Source organism: Eretmochelys imbricata, chromosome 1, assembly GCF_965152235.1.
Source record: "Eretmochelys imbricata isolate rEreImb1 chromosome 1, rEreImb1.hap1, whole genome shotgun sequence".
Classification (NCBI taxonomy): domain Eukaryota; kingdom Metazoa; phylum Chordata; order Testudines; family Cheloniidae; genus Eretmochelys; species Eretmochelys imbricata.
Genome location: NC_135572.1, coordinates 161,521,522 through 161,538,602, shown reverse-complemented (window position 1 = coordinate 161,538,602; position 17,081 = coordinate 161,521,522). Strand labels below are relative to the sequence as shown.

The following is a 17,081-nucleotide window of genomic DNA, read 5'->3' as shown; positions in this document are numbered from 1 at the left end:
GTCACGGATTCAGTGACTTCTGCGACTTCCGTGACTAAATCGTAGCCTTAATCATGATCATCTAATCTAACCTTCTCTACATCGCAGGCCACAGAGCCTCACCCAACCACTCCTATAATAGCCCCTTAATGTCTGGCTGAGTTACTGAAGGTCTCAAATCTTGATTTAAAGACTTCAAGTTACTAAAAATCCATTTACTCTAGTTCAAACCAGCAAGTGACCTGTACCCCCTGCTGCAAGGGAAGGTGGAAAAACCCCCACAGTCTCTGCAAATCTGACCCGAGGGAAAATTCCTTCCCAACCCCAAATATGTTCATCGGTTACACCCTGAACATGTGAGAGAGACCCACCAGTCAGACACCTTGGAAAGTAACTGAGAGCCCTCCTCATCTTGTGTCCCATCTCCAGCTCTTGGAGTTATTTGCTAGTAGCAGTTGAAGATGGGCCACATGCCATTTAGGCAACCGCATCATACCATCTCCTCCATGAAATTATCAAGCTCATTCTTCAAACAATTTAGGTTTTTTACACCCAAATACTGCCTTGGAAGGCTATTGCAGAACTTCACTTCTCTGATGGTTAGAACCTTTGCCTAATTTCGAGCCTAAACTTGTTGATGGCCCGTTCATAGCCATTTGTTCTTGTGCCAACACTGGCCCTTATGTTAAATAACTCCTCTTCTTTTCTGGTGTTTATCCCTCTGATGTATTTAGAGAGAGCAATCATTTCGCCTCTTAGCATTCATTTTGTTAGCCTCAACAAGCCAGGCTTCTTCAGTTTCCCGGTTCTCTGTTCCTCTTATCCTGGTAGCCCTTCTCTGCACCTATTCCACTTTGAATTAATCCTTCTTAAACATGGGAACCCAAAATTGCATCAGTATTCCAGATAAGGTCTCATCAGTGCCTTGTACAATGATTCTAACACTTCTCTTTCCCTACTGGAAATATCTTGCCTGATACATCCGAGGATTGCATTAGCCTTTTTTCAGGGCCACATCACATTGGTGGCTCAGTCATCCTATGATCGACCAATACACCCAGGTCTTTCTCCTCTTTTATTACTTCCAACTGATATGTCCCCAACTTACAGCAAAAATTCTTATTAGTCCCTAAATGCATGAGTTTGCACTCTGCATTATTAAATTTAATCCCATTTCTATTATTCCAGTTTTCAAAGTCATCCAAACCTTCTTTTATGATATTCTGGTGCTTTTCCATATTGGCAATACCTCCCAACTTTGTGTCATCTACAAATATTAGTACACTTCCACTTTTTGTGCCAAGGTCATTAACGAAAATGTTAACTAAGATTGGTCCCAAGACTGATCCTTGAGGAATTTCATTAGTTACCTCCCTCTAGCATGCCAGTTCACCTTTCAGCATGACCAATTACAACATCCCCTTTAACCAGTGCCTTAGCTCATCATCTGATTCTCGTATAAATCCCTATCTTCTCCAATTTAACTAATAACTTCCCCTATGGAATTATATCAGCCACTTTACTGAAATCCAGATAGATTACATCTATTGCATTCCCGTTGTCTACAAAACTAGTTATCGTCACAAAGAAATCAGGTTGGTCTGGCATGATCTACCCTTTGCAATACCATGTTGTATTTTAACCCAATTATCTTTACCACTGTGCCTTTACTTACTTTTTCTTTCAAAATTTGTTTTAAGACCTTGCATATAATTAGGGTCTAACTAAAGGGCCTGTAGTTTCCTGGATCACTTTATTCCTTTCTTTAATTAGGTACTATATTTGCAGTTATTCAGTTATTGAAGTCTGTTCTAATATCAGTTGTATCCATTGCACGTTCTGCATTATGACTTCGTTACAGGAATAAGTAAAAAAACTGAAGAAATCTTTAAAAAATTGTATCTGATTATTTGCAGTTATCACCAGGAAAGTTAGGAAAGACATTAATTACAAAAGGTAGCACGCTCCACTAAGTTCTGCTATTTCACTACTGTTTCTGCTGATCAACTTTTCAGACAGCTGGTATTTCAATATTTATGGTAAGGACAGGCCAACTTACTTTTACGCTTCTGTAAGAACTTCTTGGAAGACATTTATCATTCTCCTACAAAACAGACCACACACCACTTCAAAAATAATTCACAACATAAAATAGGTAACAACGATTGAGACAAAAGCTGCCATTATAATTTATACTACAATGAAAACAGTAAACATACTATCTATTGTGACGGACATTATAGAAAACCGTCCAGTGAAGCTAGGAGTTCCAACAGTTCCTGACAAGCCAAGAGGGAAACATCAAAGGGGATACTGTAGCCTTTAAGGAGGCCTCAAATGAGGAGTGACTTATTTAGGACCCTAAACACAAATCAATACTCAACATTCCTGGCTCCAGCATCATATCCTGAACCTCAATGGATGGATGATACTGGAGGCCTTGATGCAAAGGCACACAGAGTTGGGGGTTTCACTGATGCATCAGAAGGATGCTTGCACTCTTGGTACCTCTTATCAGATGCTTTTTATATAAAAAGGATACCTTATGACAAACCAGGGCTCAATACCACCAACTTTAAGCACTAAAGGGCATGAGAGACTATGTGTGGCAGATGAAAAATCTTACAGTTTTTCAAGTTTTGCCTGTCTGGCTCAGAAGCAAAAGACTATCAGGCATGAAAATCCCACCAAAAGTAACTCTGGAGAAACACTGTTTTTCATGGTTTGAGTAGTAAGAGTCACTTATGGACTGAATTTCAGAGTTTCCCTGGTCTTAGTCCTGAATAGAGAACATGTGCCTTTCAGCATTTTTAAAAACTTTTGCTTAGGAATAAAAAATACTTGAAATGTCTTTTTGGTAAAAGTAGTATACTATTTTTTAATTTTATGTATACTACCAATATACCAAAAGGTGGCACTCCAAATGTACACACTGTATGCATTGCTATCAACAGCTCACCACATTATAATAAATGCATTAGACTACTATTCTCAAATATTGAAGTGAATTTGTTAGTTTTATATTGCATAATCAAATGCAGTAATCAATAATCAATTTTATCTTTTTTAAATAAAGAAAAGAATTCAGAGCAAAAGTATGAATGTAATTATATCAAACAGTAATGGCTCTCATCACATCTATAATTTCGTGTTCTGAACCCTTGGCATTACCATTTTTTAAATATATAATGATTTTTTTACCCCAATTAAAAAAAAATACCCAGAGTTACATATAATTCAATAAATGTGTCTTCAGATGTAGTAATATATGTATATACTACACATGTAATAATAGGTATGGAGCAACTGAGCCACACACATGGGGGGGAGGGGAGGGAAGGAAAAGAATACTACACTTGATAACAGTGATTTATCTGTAAAATGTACACTCCATGTGCAATATTATTTACATATAAATATCCACAACTCAACAATTATTGAAATATAGTTATGAAATATGGTATATCTACCTATACCAGATCCAAACATCTTCAAACTTTGGGGAAGTTCAAATAATGGACTGGGCCATTATATAAATAAAAATTATGTATAAAATATATGGATATGAAGCAGGTATATGTCTATAACCCAGACGTTTGTAATTGTGGCATATTATAAAAGTATAGGTTTTAAAAAATATTTAAAATTAGTTTTGCTGCTGCTAGTAACTAGACTTACAGTTCTACTTGACCACAGCTAATAAACTCCTACTTTGAATATTTGTTTAAAATAAAAAAACGAGTTTATTACCAGATCAGCAGCATCAAGAGAGTCCTGCTCATCTTCTGTTGTATTACTAAGCTCAAATATGTTTGTACAAACTGGATCACTGTAAAGTAGAATTAAAAGCTTTACTACATGAATAATGGAAAAACGGTTACCACTTTCTAGACTTTAAAACACATATGAACGGTGGAAAATAATTTTTCAAGAGAATTTAAAGTTTGAAAAGGCATGCTTAAGGAAGGCATTTTAAGCTCAGTAAACAGGGCATTGGCAACATAATTTAATTAAAAATGCCTTTTACCAATTTCAAATGATTTCTGCAGAAGCTGCTAGCTAATTCATATATTATAATATGCAGCCATCTCAGCTTCCTAACTTTAGATTTATAACTGAATTTAGAGTGGCCGGCTGGAAGTTTTTCCAATGAAAAAGCAGGTGGTAATGATTGAGAAAGGAAGGGATATAAAACGTTCTGAATTCTCTATTTAGGAAAGAATGTATTACATGTTTAACAATTTCTCTCAGGTCAGCTAAAGCATTTTAAGATTAACGTCTTCAGTAGGACAAATAGTAACTTGTTGTGATTGGAACATCTCCATGCTAGATGGTTTACAAGCACTAGTTTGTTGATTAGCCTTTGGATGAGGTCTTTAATTCTAGTCTAGATAAAACAGGAGACCCTACAGGTTTTCTATAGTGTGAAAAATAATATAAAATCTCAAATACACCAGATCAGGTAGATTAAAAGAGTAGAGAATACTTGTGTGTGACAAACAGTAAAACTGACTTACCTCTAAATGCCTAATGAAACTATATTCAGATGGTGTGTGGGAATGAGCAGAACCCTTTGCTTGCAGCTATAAGTTCTCTCATGAACAAATTCTATAGAATGACCTTTCTCAAATCTCGAATATTAATAAATGCTGATTAAATAGGAGTGCTAAAAATGTCCCTTTACTAGACATCTCAAGATGCTTCAAAGTTAGTTTGATAAATAGTTCAGGAAATGTTTAGAACGTGAAAGTTTCTGAAGATTTCAAATATTCTTTGCAATAAAAATACGGAGTAAGCCAAAATTGAGAAATTCAAGTGCTATCTCCAACCCAGGTAAATGAAATATGTATACAATTATATTCAGACTGAAATAGGACTTACTCAATGAACTTTAACAGCTGTTTAGTGATCTTCTTAGCAGACCGAGCAATAGCACTCTTAGGTTCATTGAAGGTGCTGGCATTACTTTCAATGCACCTGACTTCCCACACCAATGCAGAGATCCTCCTTTAAGATTATAAAACAAATTAACATTTTTTAATACTAAAAAGAAGGAGTGAAGAAAAGAAAAATAACTCAGTAAATATCTGTCCCTATTAGGTCTAGTATACTAAACTGGCAATCCTATAGTATAGAACCCCACCTTAATCTCAATTAAAACAATTCATATGGAAAACAGCATAAAATATTCAGGGTTAGCCAGAGAAGTGGCAGCTGTAGGGGGGAGGAGAGAGAGACTTCAAAATTGATGCAAAAATGATAAAATAGTTTAAGTAGTTACCAACTTGTTTGCACCTCTACTGAATATTAAGGTATAGTTAAAAGAATGTTACTGCCAGGATTATTGAAAACATAATATACATGTTTAGCTAATTATGCTACAAAATGTTGAAGCTGATCAAAGAAATTCCGGAAGCTTTCTGCTTCAATCTCCCAAGGATAAGCAAACATCAAGTAGACAAACCAGGTAAATACTTTTAGGAAGAAACCTGATTATGAACAGACTGTATGGTTGGATTATTAGAGAAACAAATCCAGAGGTAAAGTGAGCCTAATTCCATCTCTTCTCAGCTCCCTCCCCCCGAAAAAAACCTAACCCCACACTTTTCAAAGAAAAATCTGATTTTAAACCCACAAAAGATTTCTAGAAATATCCTTATTGAAATGGATTTATTTTGTCTTCGTTCTTCAGACTTGGATAACATTTACAGGGGGAAACGTTTTACACAAGACACTGCTTACTTCCAACTCATGTTTCCACTTAAAGTTGAAAACCTTTGTTGTTTCTCAAATGCTTAAGATGGTATAAGCTTCTTTTAATGTATTTTTCCAACTATTTTGTATCAAAATGCACACCTTCATATAATAACTGCCTGATATCATAGATACAAATGTCAGAAGGGACCATCATCATCTAGTCTGACCTCCTGCATAACGCAGGCCACAGAATCTCACCCACCCACTCCTGCAAAAAACCTCTCACCTATGTCTGAGCTACTGAAGTCCTCAAATCATGGTTTAAAGACTTCAAGGAGCAGAGAATCCTCCAGCAAGTGACCCGTGCCCCACGCTGCAGAGGAAGGCAAAATACCTCCAGGGCCTCTTCCAATCTGCCCTGGAGGAAAATTCCTTCCCGACCCCAAATATGGCGATCAGCTAAACCCTGAGCATATGGGCAAGATTCACCAGCCAGCTATTACAGAAAATTCTTTTGTGGGTAACTCAGATCCCACCCCATCTAACATCCCATCACAGGTCATTAGGCCTATTTACCATGAATATTTAATTACCAAAACCATATTATCCCATCATACCATCTCATCCATAAACTTACCGAGTTTAATCTTAAAGCCAGATAGATCTTTTGCCCCCACTGCTTCCCTTGGAAGGCTATTCCAAAACTTCACTCCTCTGATGGTTAGAAACCTTCGTCTAATTTCAAGTCTAAACTTCCTGGTGACCAGTTTACATCCATTTGTTCTTGTGTCCACATTGGTACTGAACTTAAATAATTCCTCTCCCTCTCCGGTATTTATCCCTCTAATATATTTATAGAGAGCAATCATATCTCCCCTCAACCTTCTTTTAGTTAGGCTAAACAAGCCAAGCTCCTTGAGTATCCTTTCATAAGACAAGTTTTCCATTCCTCGGATCATCCTAGTTGCCCTTCTCTGTACCTGTTCCAGTTTGAATTCATCCTTCTTAAACATGGGAGACCAGAACTGCACACAGTATTCCAGGTGAGGTCTCACCAGTGCCTTGTATAACAGTACTAAAACCTCCTTATCCCTACTGGAAATACCTCGCCTGATGCATCCCAAGACCGCATTAGCTTTTTTCACAGCCATATCACGTTGGCGGCTCACAGTCATCCTATGATCAACCAATACTCCAAGATCCTTCTCCTCCTCCGTTACTTCTAATTGATGCGTCCCCAGCTTATAACTAAAATTCTTGTTATTAATCCCTAAATGCGTGACCTTACACTTCTCACTATTAAATTTCATCCTATTACTATTACTCCAGTTTACAAGATCATCCAGATCCTCCTGTATGATATCCCTGTCCTCCTCTAAATTGGCAATACCTCCCAGCTTTGTATCATCCGCGAACTTTATTAGCACACTCCCACTTTTTGTGCCGAGGTCAGTAATAAAAAGATTAAATAAAATTGGTCCCAAAACCGATCCTTGAGGAACTCCACTGGTAACCTCCCTCCAGCCTGACAGTTCACCTTTCAGTAGGACCCGTTGTAGTCTCCCCTTTAACCAATTCCTTATCCACCTTTCAATTTTCATATTGATCCCCATCTTTTCCAATTTAACTAATAATTCCCCATGTGGCATGGTATCAAACGCCTAATCGAAATCTAGGTAAATTAGATCCACTGTGTTTCCTTTGTCTAAAAAATCTGTTACTTTCTCAAAGAAGGAGATCAGGTTGGTTTGGCACGATCTACCTTTTGTAAAACCATGTTGTATTTTGTCCCATTTACCATTGACTTCAATGTCCTTAACTACTTTCGCCTTCAAAATTTTTTCCAAGACCTTGCATATTACAGATGTCATACTAACAGGCCTATAGTTACCCAGATCACTTTTTCCCCTTTCTTAAAAATAGGAACTATGTTAGCAATTCTCCAATCATACGGTACAACCCCTGAGTTTACAGATTCATTAAAAATTCTTGCTAATGGGCTTGCAATTTTGGGTGCCAATTCCTTTAATATTCTTGGATGAAGATTATCTGGGCCCCCCGATTTAGTCCCATTAAGCTGTTTGAGTTTCGCTTCTACCTCAGATATGGTAATATCTACCTCCATATCCTCATTCCCATTTGTCATGCTACCATTATCCCTAAGATCCTCTTTAGTCTTATTAAAGACTGAGGCAAAGTATTTGTTTAGCTATTGGGCCATGCCTAGATTATCCTTGACCTCCACTCCATCCTCAGTGTTTAGTGGTCCCACTTCTTTCTTTGTTTTCTTCTTATTTATTTGGCTATAGACCCTTTTACTATTGGTTTTAATTCCCTTTGCAAGGTCCAACTCTACTTGACTTGACTTTTAGCTGGTCTCATGTTCTGACCTCAACAAGGCAGCTTTCCTTGCTGATCCCTCCCATCTTCCACTCCCTGTATGCTTTCTGCTTTTTCTTAATCACCCCTCTGAGATGCTTGCTCATCCAGCTTGGTCTACAACTCCTGCCTATGAATTTTTTCCCCTTTCTTGGGATGCAGGCTTCCGATAGCTTCTGCAGCTTTGATTTAAAATAATCCCAGGCCTCCTCTGCCTTTAGATCCATAAGTTCTTCAGTCCAATCCACTTCCCTAACTAATTTCCTTAATTTTTGAAAGTCAGCCCTTTTGAAATAAAAAACCCTAGTTGCAGATTTATTTTTGTTAATCCTTCCGTTCAGTTAAAACTGAATTAGCTCATGATCACTTGAACCAAGATTATCCCCTACAACCATTTCTTCTATGAAGTCCTCACTACTCACCAAAACCAAATCTAAAATGGCATCCCCTCTAGTCGGCTCAGCAACTACATTGCAGTATGAATAGTAAGATGTTTTATATACAAATATAGCAAGGACATGAGATATTAGACTAATTACTAATGCAAGAAGCCATTTAAGCATAAAATATTTAGATCAATGGGGAATTAATTGATTACTGACAGCGGACAAGCAAACCCTCACCCAACACAAGAAAAAAAAATCATTGTTCGAAAAATTGCCATGTAGAGTCAACAACTTAGGCTAAAGACTTTCTAAGAGTTAGATAACTTTAAAAAGCTGTTCTGAGAATTAAAAACTCTTATATTAAGAACAAGATTGATTATTTGAAAACAGAATTTCATTTCCTGTCAAACTAATGAAAAGGAAAAAAAAATCTCAGAAAATGGACTGAATAAAAAGAATATTAAAACTAACTAAGAATTTTCTGGATCTTTCCTGCCACAAGAAGAACAAAGGCAATAAAGAAATATTGCATATTCAGGAGCTCAAAGTACCACCTAAACCAAAACCAAAGGCCTGAAGCCAATGAAAGGGAGAGAGCAACCGACCTGAATCTAAGCAAGCATGAATGAATGAGGTATTTTCTTATAATTTCACAAAAGTAAGAAAAAGGGTTTCAGATTCTAAAGTGAGCACTCACAGTCCCTGATATGCTCCTTAAACAGCAAACACTCCATAACTCATCCTGTCCACCTCTACAAGAAAGAAGGAAAAAAAGAGAAGACTCAAGAAGAAACCACCCCAAGACTTCAACATGGATTGGTGAGAGAAAGTTAAAGTCACCGCCAAGGGATTAGATTTAAAACTCCTGTAATCATTTCCTGGAACACTAAAATGCTATTGTAACTAAAAATACTAACAGTTTCTCCTGTTAATCAAGTGATTAGACTATGTATTCATGAGAAGAGACAGGTTAAACATTGGTAAACAGAAAAAAGGGGGATTTAATTGGATTTTAGATTTTTAATATTGCTTAACTGGCCTGTCACAAGACAGCTCTTTAAATGGCTTCTTCTAAGTAACTGATTTAAATATGTTCTTGGGCTTCATAAGATGTTTTTAAGATTGCTTACTTTATCAAATATAAATTGGCTGGTTATTTATTAACAGGTACACATTCCCTGAAACAAAATACTTTTGTCCATCTATAAACATTCTTCATTATCTAAGGATATACTAAAAAATGGATTCACAATAATTTTGGGAAATAATATACTTTGGTCTTAACTTACCAAGAGAAAAGCACACTTCACAGGTGTTCACTATCAGGGGCATAATCTCAGTCAAAAACTCTCCATAGAGAGCCATACAGAAGAGATTGTAATAGAAATAACCAGTTTATCATTTGTGTTCAGTCATATGTGCTATTTTCTTTTCCTTTCTTTAATAATGAAATAGCCCTGGTTAATAACTGATTACTTTGCTTGGGCTTAAATGTTTGCTTGCTATCCCCTAAGCAATGTAGAAGAATCCCTGAGAGTCAATAGTGGAACCCACACTCCTGAGTTGGCAGTAAGAGAAACAGCAGGAGCTGGCCTCCCATTTCTTGTTTCTCTAAACTAAATGTTTTTAGTAATTTTGAGAACAAAATTACTTAGCGTCCAACAATTTATAAGTACCCCTTTCTACATCACACAGTAATCTTTTTTTTCCTCCCACCCTTTCAATTTTGAGATTCATGTTAATGCTAGTCAAGCATTGGGGATATAGCATATTCCTGACCAAAGTGCAAATACTTTCATATTTCTCCACAACTATCAGACTACACAATCATACACTGAGTGGAATGCTTTCATGAGTCAGTTAAGTTGAAAAAAAAAATACAAATCAAGATAAAACTACATTAAAATTAGTTAATGTGTATATGAAGTGTGTCCCCGCCAGGCTCCTACGAGTTAGTCCTCAAAACCAACTACTTCCAAGGTAATATCCACAATGGCAGGTTTTTTTTTCCAGCTATCCAAAATATTGATGGCTCAGAATAAGCATTCTGGCACCCCCAGGTTCTGAAATCTCACTTGCACAGACACTACTGCATTTGGCCTGAGTTCCTTTGGAGGTTCATAAGCTTTCAAGCCCATGTATTATTTTAAAACAATGTGACCCATCTGAAAATAATAAAAACCCTGTTACTTAATTGGTACTGTATATTGTATCAAATTCTATTTTGAGCCACACAGACCTGATGCCTCTTTTGATATCAGAGTACTGAGAATGCAGCATACAGAAAACTCATGTATTTTGTTATCTTAGTCACCTCTAAAGGAAGAAGGAGTGCTATTCCAAAAAGAGAACCCCCACCAAAAACCAAAAAGCCACACACCAGCAGAAAAGGAAACGAAAAGAAAACAAATAAATATTGTTAAAATATGACCTCTCTACCACAATGTCCTAAAACATAACCATTTCCAACTGGGTTCTTCCCCACCTGCCATCTATCCTTATCATCACGACCTGAGAAGAAGCATTACTGAGTAAAGGTCCTCTGCAAGTTTGAAGAAACTGAGGACTCAAGTTATAAGCAAATGGAGGTGATGTGCTGCATGGCCACGTACAGGGCTTAATTCTACCACTTCCTAACCAAATCCTTATAGCTATTTATTAACCAAATTATAATAATTGGCAAACATATATTTACCACTTTATCCACAAATCTCAAAGCACTTCACAAAAGGTGAGTTTTATCACCATTTTACAGATGAGGAAACTAAAATGCAAAGATAATAGGGGCCAGATTTTCAGGAGTGTTGGGCACGTACAACTCCCATTAAAGTCAATGGGCACTGCAGGCGTTCAGCATCTCTGAAAACCAAGCCCCATGTATCATAACTAAAACACTCTTAACATTGTCAAATACACCTATGCGACTTAGGTACCCAAGTCTCATTTTCAGAAGGGTTTGAGAAGACGAGATTCAGGCTCCTAAGTCACTAAAATGCCTAAGTCCCATTTTCAGAAAATTTACCTCAAATCTATGGCAAGTGTGGCACTTCAGAAATTCACTTTACATTGCCTGACTGCTAGTCTTAAAAAACAGACGTGCAGTTTTCATGCTTGTTTATTCCAAAATAGCTCAACTAATTTTGTTTATAAATAATTTAAACCAATGTTTATAATTGTGATATCACTAGAAGAGAAAACAAGGAACTAGTATCTTAGTTTTTTTAATATTACAGAACTAATCACTTTTCAGATAACTTATAAAATATTAGTAGCTTTGATTTCATATAGTGCTATTCATTTTCAGTGTTTACAAACAGAACATTTTGCCTTTTTGGTGCGTTGTCCAAAAAAATATTTAGATCTTTGTAGGTCACTTAACTTGATGGAAACTTAGTGAAGATAATATAGTTTTCCTCTTTTCTACTGCTAAAGTAGACTAACCTGTAAAACCGGTTGATTAGTCTCATCCGAATAGTGCAAAGATCCGTTGGATAAGCTATCACTGTACAGTACTTTGGATATGTACTCAGATCAACTGGACCAGCAAAAGCTGCTGAAATGTCTGTCAAAAATAGTAATATTTCAGTTAGTTGAGCTAACAAATTCAAAGCCTGTATACATATGGATTTTCATACAAGCATTCACACTGTTCTACTATAACCACGATTAACAAAACAGGTTATGTATAAACCTATGAACCTGAATATAGATTTGTGATAAAGGTTGTATACCAGGTCGCACACAAAACTACAGTACTTTATCATAAATCTTTAAAAAAGGATCAGCACTATGTCTCAGATACCAATTTATAAAAGTTTACTGCTATGAGAGCAAAGAACTGCCTAATTTTCTGTGTTCTCACCAAGATTCAGAAGCTGATCAATGCCACTGATAATCTGCTCACATACTTCATCTCGAGATCTTTTCCCCCATTCTCCCTCTTGGGGTTTGTATAGTAGCTTCTCCATTTCTTCGGAAGTTACAGAAAGACTAGCTCCTAATTCCTCAGGTTGATCAACTACAGTTTTATAGTAAATGGGGAGGTGAGAGAAGAAAGAACACAAACAAAAGAATAAATGAGAATTTAATAAGCTATATGCTTGCCAAGTTTGACACTATGTAAAATCTTGCCTAATCTCATAAGATGGGGAGTTTGATGTTTAGGAACACAAAATGTCTTTAGATGGCAGAGTATTCTAAAAACTCATCTGCAACAAAGAAAGGTTAATGTACGAATGGCCAATTTTGTTTTTAACGAAGGAAACTGTATATAAGTAGCTGTTAACAATGTTTGCATTTACAGACTGTCTGTTTAAATTTAGGCCTGATAAGCACATGTCCACTAGCAAAAGATGTTAGTATTTTTGATTACACTACACCTTACACCGTTGGTAGTCCTAGTGCAGCTACACCATTTTTCTTAGCACAGTAAGGGTAACTGAGCGTATAAAGAACTCACGATATGCAGGGTAATACCATATGTTCCATGGAATAACAGAAAAACTAGCAGTTCCTTTCAATTATGTTGTGTTCTACAATGAAACCTGTTTTAAGTGACCACTCAAAGGACAAGTACCAAGTCTGCTCGCAGTGCAGCAGAGATCAAAAAAGCTAACAGATGTTAGTATGCCTAAAGAATAGCATGAAAAATACTGAGTATTATGCTATATATCTCAATAGTATATCACCTGAAATACCGTACCTAGTTCCTATCTCTAAAGAAGGGGTGGGCAAACTATGGACCGGGGCTGCATCCGGCCCTTCAGATGTTTTAATCTGGCCCTCGATCTCCCACCGGGGAGCACGGTCCGGGGCTTGCTCCACTCCAGCCGGCTTGCCCCGCTCCGTGGATGCTGTGGCTCCACGCAGCCCCTGGAACCAGCGGCATGTCCCTCCTCCAGCTCCTATGTGTAGGGGCAGCCAGGGAGCTCCACACACTGCCTCCCCCCCCCCCCCCGCCCAAGAGCCGCCCCCACAGCTTCCATTGGCCAGGAACTGTGGCCAATGGGAGCTGCAGGGGCAGCACCTGCAGATGGGGCAGTGGCCGCACCTCCACATAGGAGCGGGGGGTGGGGTGGGGGGGAGGAAAATGCCGCTGTTTCTGGGAGCTGCTTGAGGTAAGTGCCACCCAGAGCCTGCACCCCTGATCCCCTCCTGCGCCCCAACCCCCTGCCCCAGCCGTTATCACCCTCAGTCCCAGCCTGGATCTCCCTCCTGCACCCCAAAACCCTCATCCCCATCCCACACTCCCAACCAGAGCCTTCACCCACACCCCTGCCTAGCCCCCTGCCCTGAGCCCCCTCCTGCACCCTGAACTCCTCATTTCCGGCCACACACCAGAACCCACACCCCCCAACCGGAGCCCTCACCCCCCTCCTGCACCCAAACACCCAATTTTGTGAACATTCATGGCCCGCCATACAATTTCCATACCCAGATGTGGCCCTTGACCCAAAAAGTTTGCCCACCCCTGCTCTAAAGGAATTCTAGGGTTTTTTGTTTTATTTTTGCTAGTAGCTTCTCTCATTCACTGATCACTAATTGGTTAATGCCCCCATCAGTGGAAATGGGAGGTGGCTCAATGTTGCTGCTGGAGGCTCCAAGACTGAGCCTAGCCCTCCAGCTCAGGCCACTGGAAGAATTCTTCCAAAACTGCAGAAATACTCCAGGCAACCGATTATTAGCATGAAGACAAACCTAATATATTAAACTTAGTGTAATTGTGTCTCATTCTCCCTTCAGAGAAAAAAAATTAAATGTTACAAATTATATTCTGCTTTTCATCAGACTACCAGGGTAGCATGAATGAGGAGAGAAGCTACTAGCAGAAAGTTATTAAATTTCATATTCTGCAGCACAGCTTCTTTCCTCATTCATCACTAATGCGAAATAGCATGCATTGAACAACGTAAGAGGGGGAAAGAAAGCAGCAGAGTTTTAAGTAGAATAATAGGTAGAAATGGAAACATGCCCACAAAGCCACAGATTTGTAATTTAAATAATTATTTGGGAACCAACCCAGCAGCACCTTCCTACCAAAGGATGCCTCTACAGAAGAATGGAAATCTACTTTCCAAATTTTCTTTATATGTGTTTCATACAATTTCCCTTTCCTCCCCCCAATGCCTTTAGGGACCTTGTAAAGAAAACCTTGATTCCTTCTCCATAAAGTTTCCAGATGTCTAGCATACCATGCAGGATTTTAACATCTTGCCCACAGCAACTTTCTGAGGTAATGGCAACTAGAAAGGTCAGCCACAAGCCAGTTTAATTTGTCACTCCAATTAAACCTGACCCCTGATGAGACTCAGATGGACAGCCTACTGTGATTGCCTAAAACCACCACTAGGCTGATACCTGATTTGCTATGGTGCTTGGTCACAGGACTCCAATCAACCACTGTGGAGAAATTCTAATGTAGTGGAGACACTGCTACTTTGTATTACAGCAGCATCCAGAGGCCAGGGCCCCATCATGCTGGGCACTGTACAAATATAGAAAAAAGTCTGTTCCAGCCCAGAAAATAACTTACTATTTCCCCTCTCACAGAAACAATTTTACCAGACCAGTGAGTAAAGTTTCTTGATTGAGTTCTGTCTGATACCAAAATGCATCAACAAGGCTAATGAAGAATCCCCACTGATTTTCTTCCAATGCCCAGACTCAACTGTAGTTGGTCCAGGTTCAGATGAAAGAGTCCCTGTTTGCAGAGGACTGGTCTTTTCATCCAGTGCAATCGAGATTCCTTGACTTTCCATCAAGTCCAACGATCATACTTCAATCACAAGCAACCTCTAACCGGAAGTAGGAGGAAACTTCCCCTGTGACCACCATAACTGCCCACTGTGGGATTTCTTGAACCTTCTTCTGACACACCTGGTACTAGCTACTGTCAGACAGGATACTGCATTCAATGGACCACTGGTCCAATCCCATATGGCCAATGTTTATGTTTGTGTTAGACAGAGCTGGTTATGTGAACTAAAATGTTAGGTACTCAGAGCTGGGACTTTGTTCCCCAACCTATGAGGCTTGCTTCCATATTGAGTATGCAAGGGTATAGAGTGGAATTTGGGTTGGCTTTCAGAAGGTCTGTATTTAGCTGCTGAGAAAGGGACATTTGGATGTGATCAGAATGGCATCTAATTTTTCCACTGTACCAGGTGCATGCTTCCATGATCTCTCAAGGAATTTCTGAAGGCTCATTTTAAGAAATTCCACTCAGGGCACAACACTGATGCATGACACCAGCAATCCAAAGCCATTAGAGATAAATGGTTACTCATGACCATTACCAAACCTGTCTTGACTCCTGGGTGAACATATTTTCAACACTGGGTCCAAAATGTTCTTGATTTAGAACTGGTGACTGTAAACCCTTTGCCACAGCTGGCTAGTCATGAATGGATCTGTTGCCCTGGATAAGGCATTGATTAGTGTCTGTACACTCATGGATAACATGGGCAACTTGCAATCTAAGTCATTCTGTGACCACTACCAGCCATCTCTTAAGACTCTTAGTGTTGTGAACAGGCAGGGCATATATAGAGTCTGTGTATGGTTGTCTCACATGAGACTCGCCACTTAAATTTAGCCCCATGATTGTAGGACAGCTCTGCTACTGCCTGATGGGAATGTACTCGAGCAGCAGATCCAGGCAGCTGAAGCCACAATGCTGTCAAATATCCAATCCAGGGGAGGATAAGGAAGAGAGACTATGTGTTGCTACTGCATGAAAACGTATAGAAATTGAAGTTATAAAACAAAACTGGGAGAAACTGAACCACCAACTTTTTCTGTTGCCAGAGACAAAAATCTGTTGTCCTGATCTGGAGTAAGGTATTTAGTTCCAGAGCCTCCAGAAAAAATGGACTACCTCTGAATACCACAGGTGGAGGACATAAACCCATTAGCGATGGACAAATAAGGACAGAAGCTGTTCTGCAAAAAAGGTGGGTCATGGACAGGTGACCAATTAGAAGCATGTAAAAATTAACCACAGAAGAGCTTTTGAAAACATACAGACTACTTAGTTTACAGAGGAGTATACAAAATAATGAACAGTATAGTGAAGGTAAATCAAGTGCTCTTATTACAGAGCAAACATGTGGAACTTATCACAAGATATCACTGAGGCCAAGAGTTTAGCTAACTTCGAAAAAGGATTAGTCAGCTGAGAACATCCACAACTACACTAGATAGGAATAAAAAAATTTCAGTTAGCTTGGAAAGGAAGGCAATTCCTAACTCAGGGAACTGGGAAGAAAATTCCCTTTGGGGTGGCTATTGCATGACTGCCCTCTTCAAGGTTTCATTAACTTTCCCTCTGAAGCATCTAATACTTACAAATGACAGTGACAGGATGCTGGATTAGATGGACCACTGGAATGATGACCATTAAAGCGAATTTTGATTCTAGTAGTAACCTTAGATATACCTTAGTCATTTATTATAAAGTTTTGCTGACTGCACATAGAGTGCATATTTCATTATATTTGATAATCAGCCTGAGTTGTGTGGTTACGATTAATGTAGGAATCTTGGCACAAGCCAAGAAGTTGAGAATTTTTAAAATGTCAACCTTAATTAGTTCAACACACCAATAAGAAAGCAGGAAGAAAACAGGGCTCTGATGCAGAG

At 38.6% G+C, this 17,081-nt stretch overlaps 1 protein-coding gene across 3 annotated transcripts in view; it reads right to left on the bottom strand.

Annotated features, from left to right (window-relative positions):
- Positions 1 to 17,081, bottom strand: part of BRWD1 (bromodomain and WD repeat domain containing 1) — a 110,314-nt gene that overhangs the window by 32,046 nt on the left and 61,187 nt on the right. For all 3 annotated transcript variants that reach the window (XM_077818397.1, XM_077818405.1, XM_077818414.1), the window contains exons 30-34: positions 12,304 to 12,459; positions 11,883 to 12,003; positions 4,861 to 4,986; positions 3,730 to 3,808; positions 2,039 to 2,083 (exon numbers count right to left, since the gene is read on the bottom strand). In XM_077818397.1, the coding sequence (XP_077674523.1) occupies positions 2,039 to 2,083; positions 3,730 to 3,808; positions 4,861 to 4,986; positions 11,883 to 12,003; positions 12,304 to 12,459 (527 nt within the window). The remainder of the gene's footprint in view (positions 1 to 2,038; positions 2,084 to 3,729; positions 3,809 to 4,860; positions 4,987 to 11,882; positions 12,004 to 12,303; positions 12,460 to 17,081) is intronic.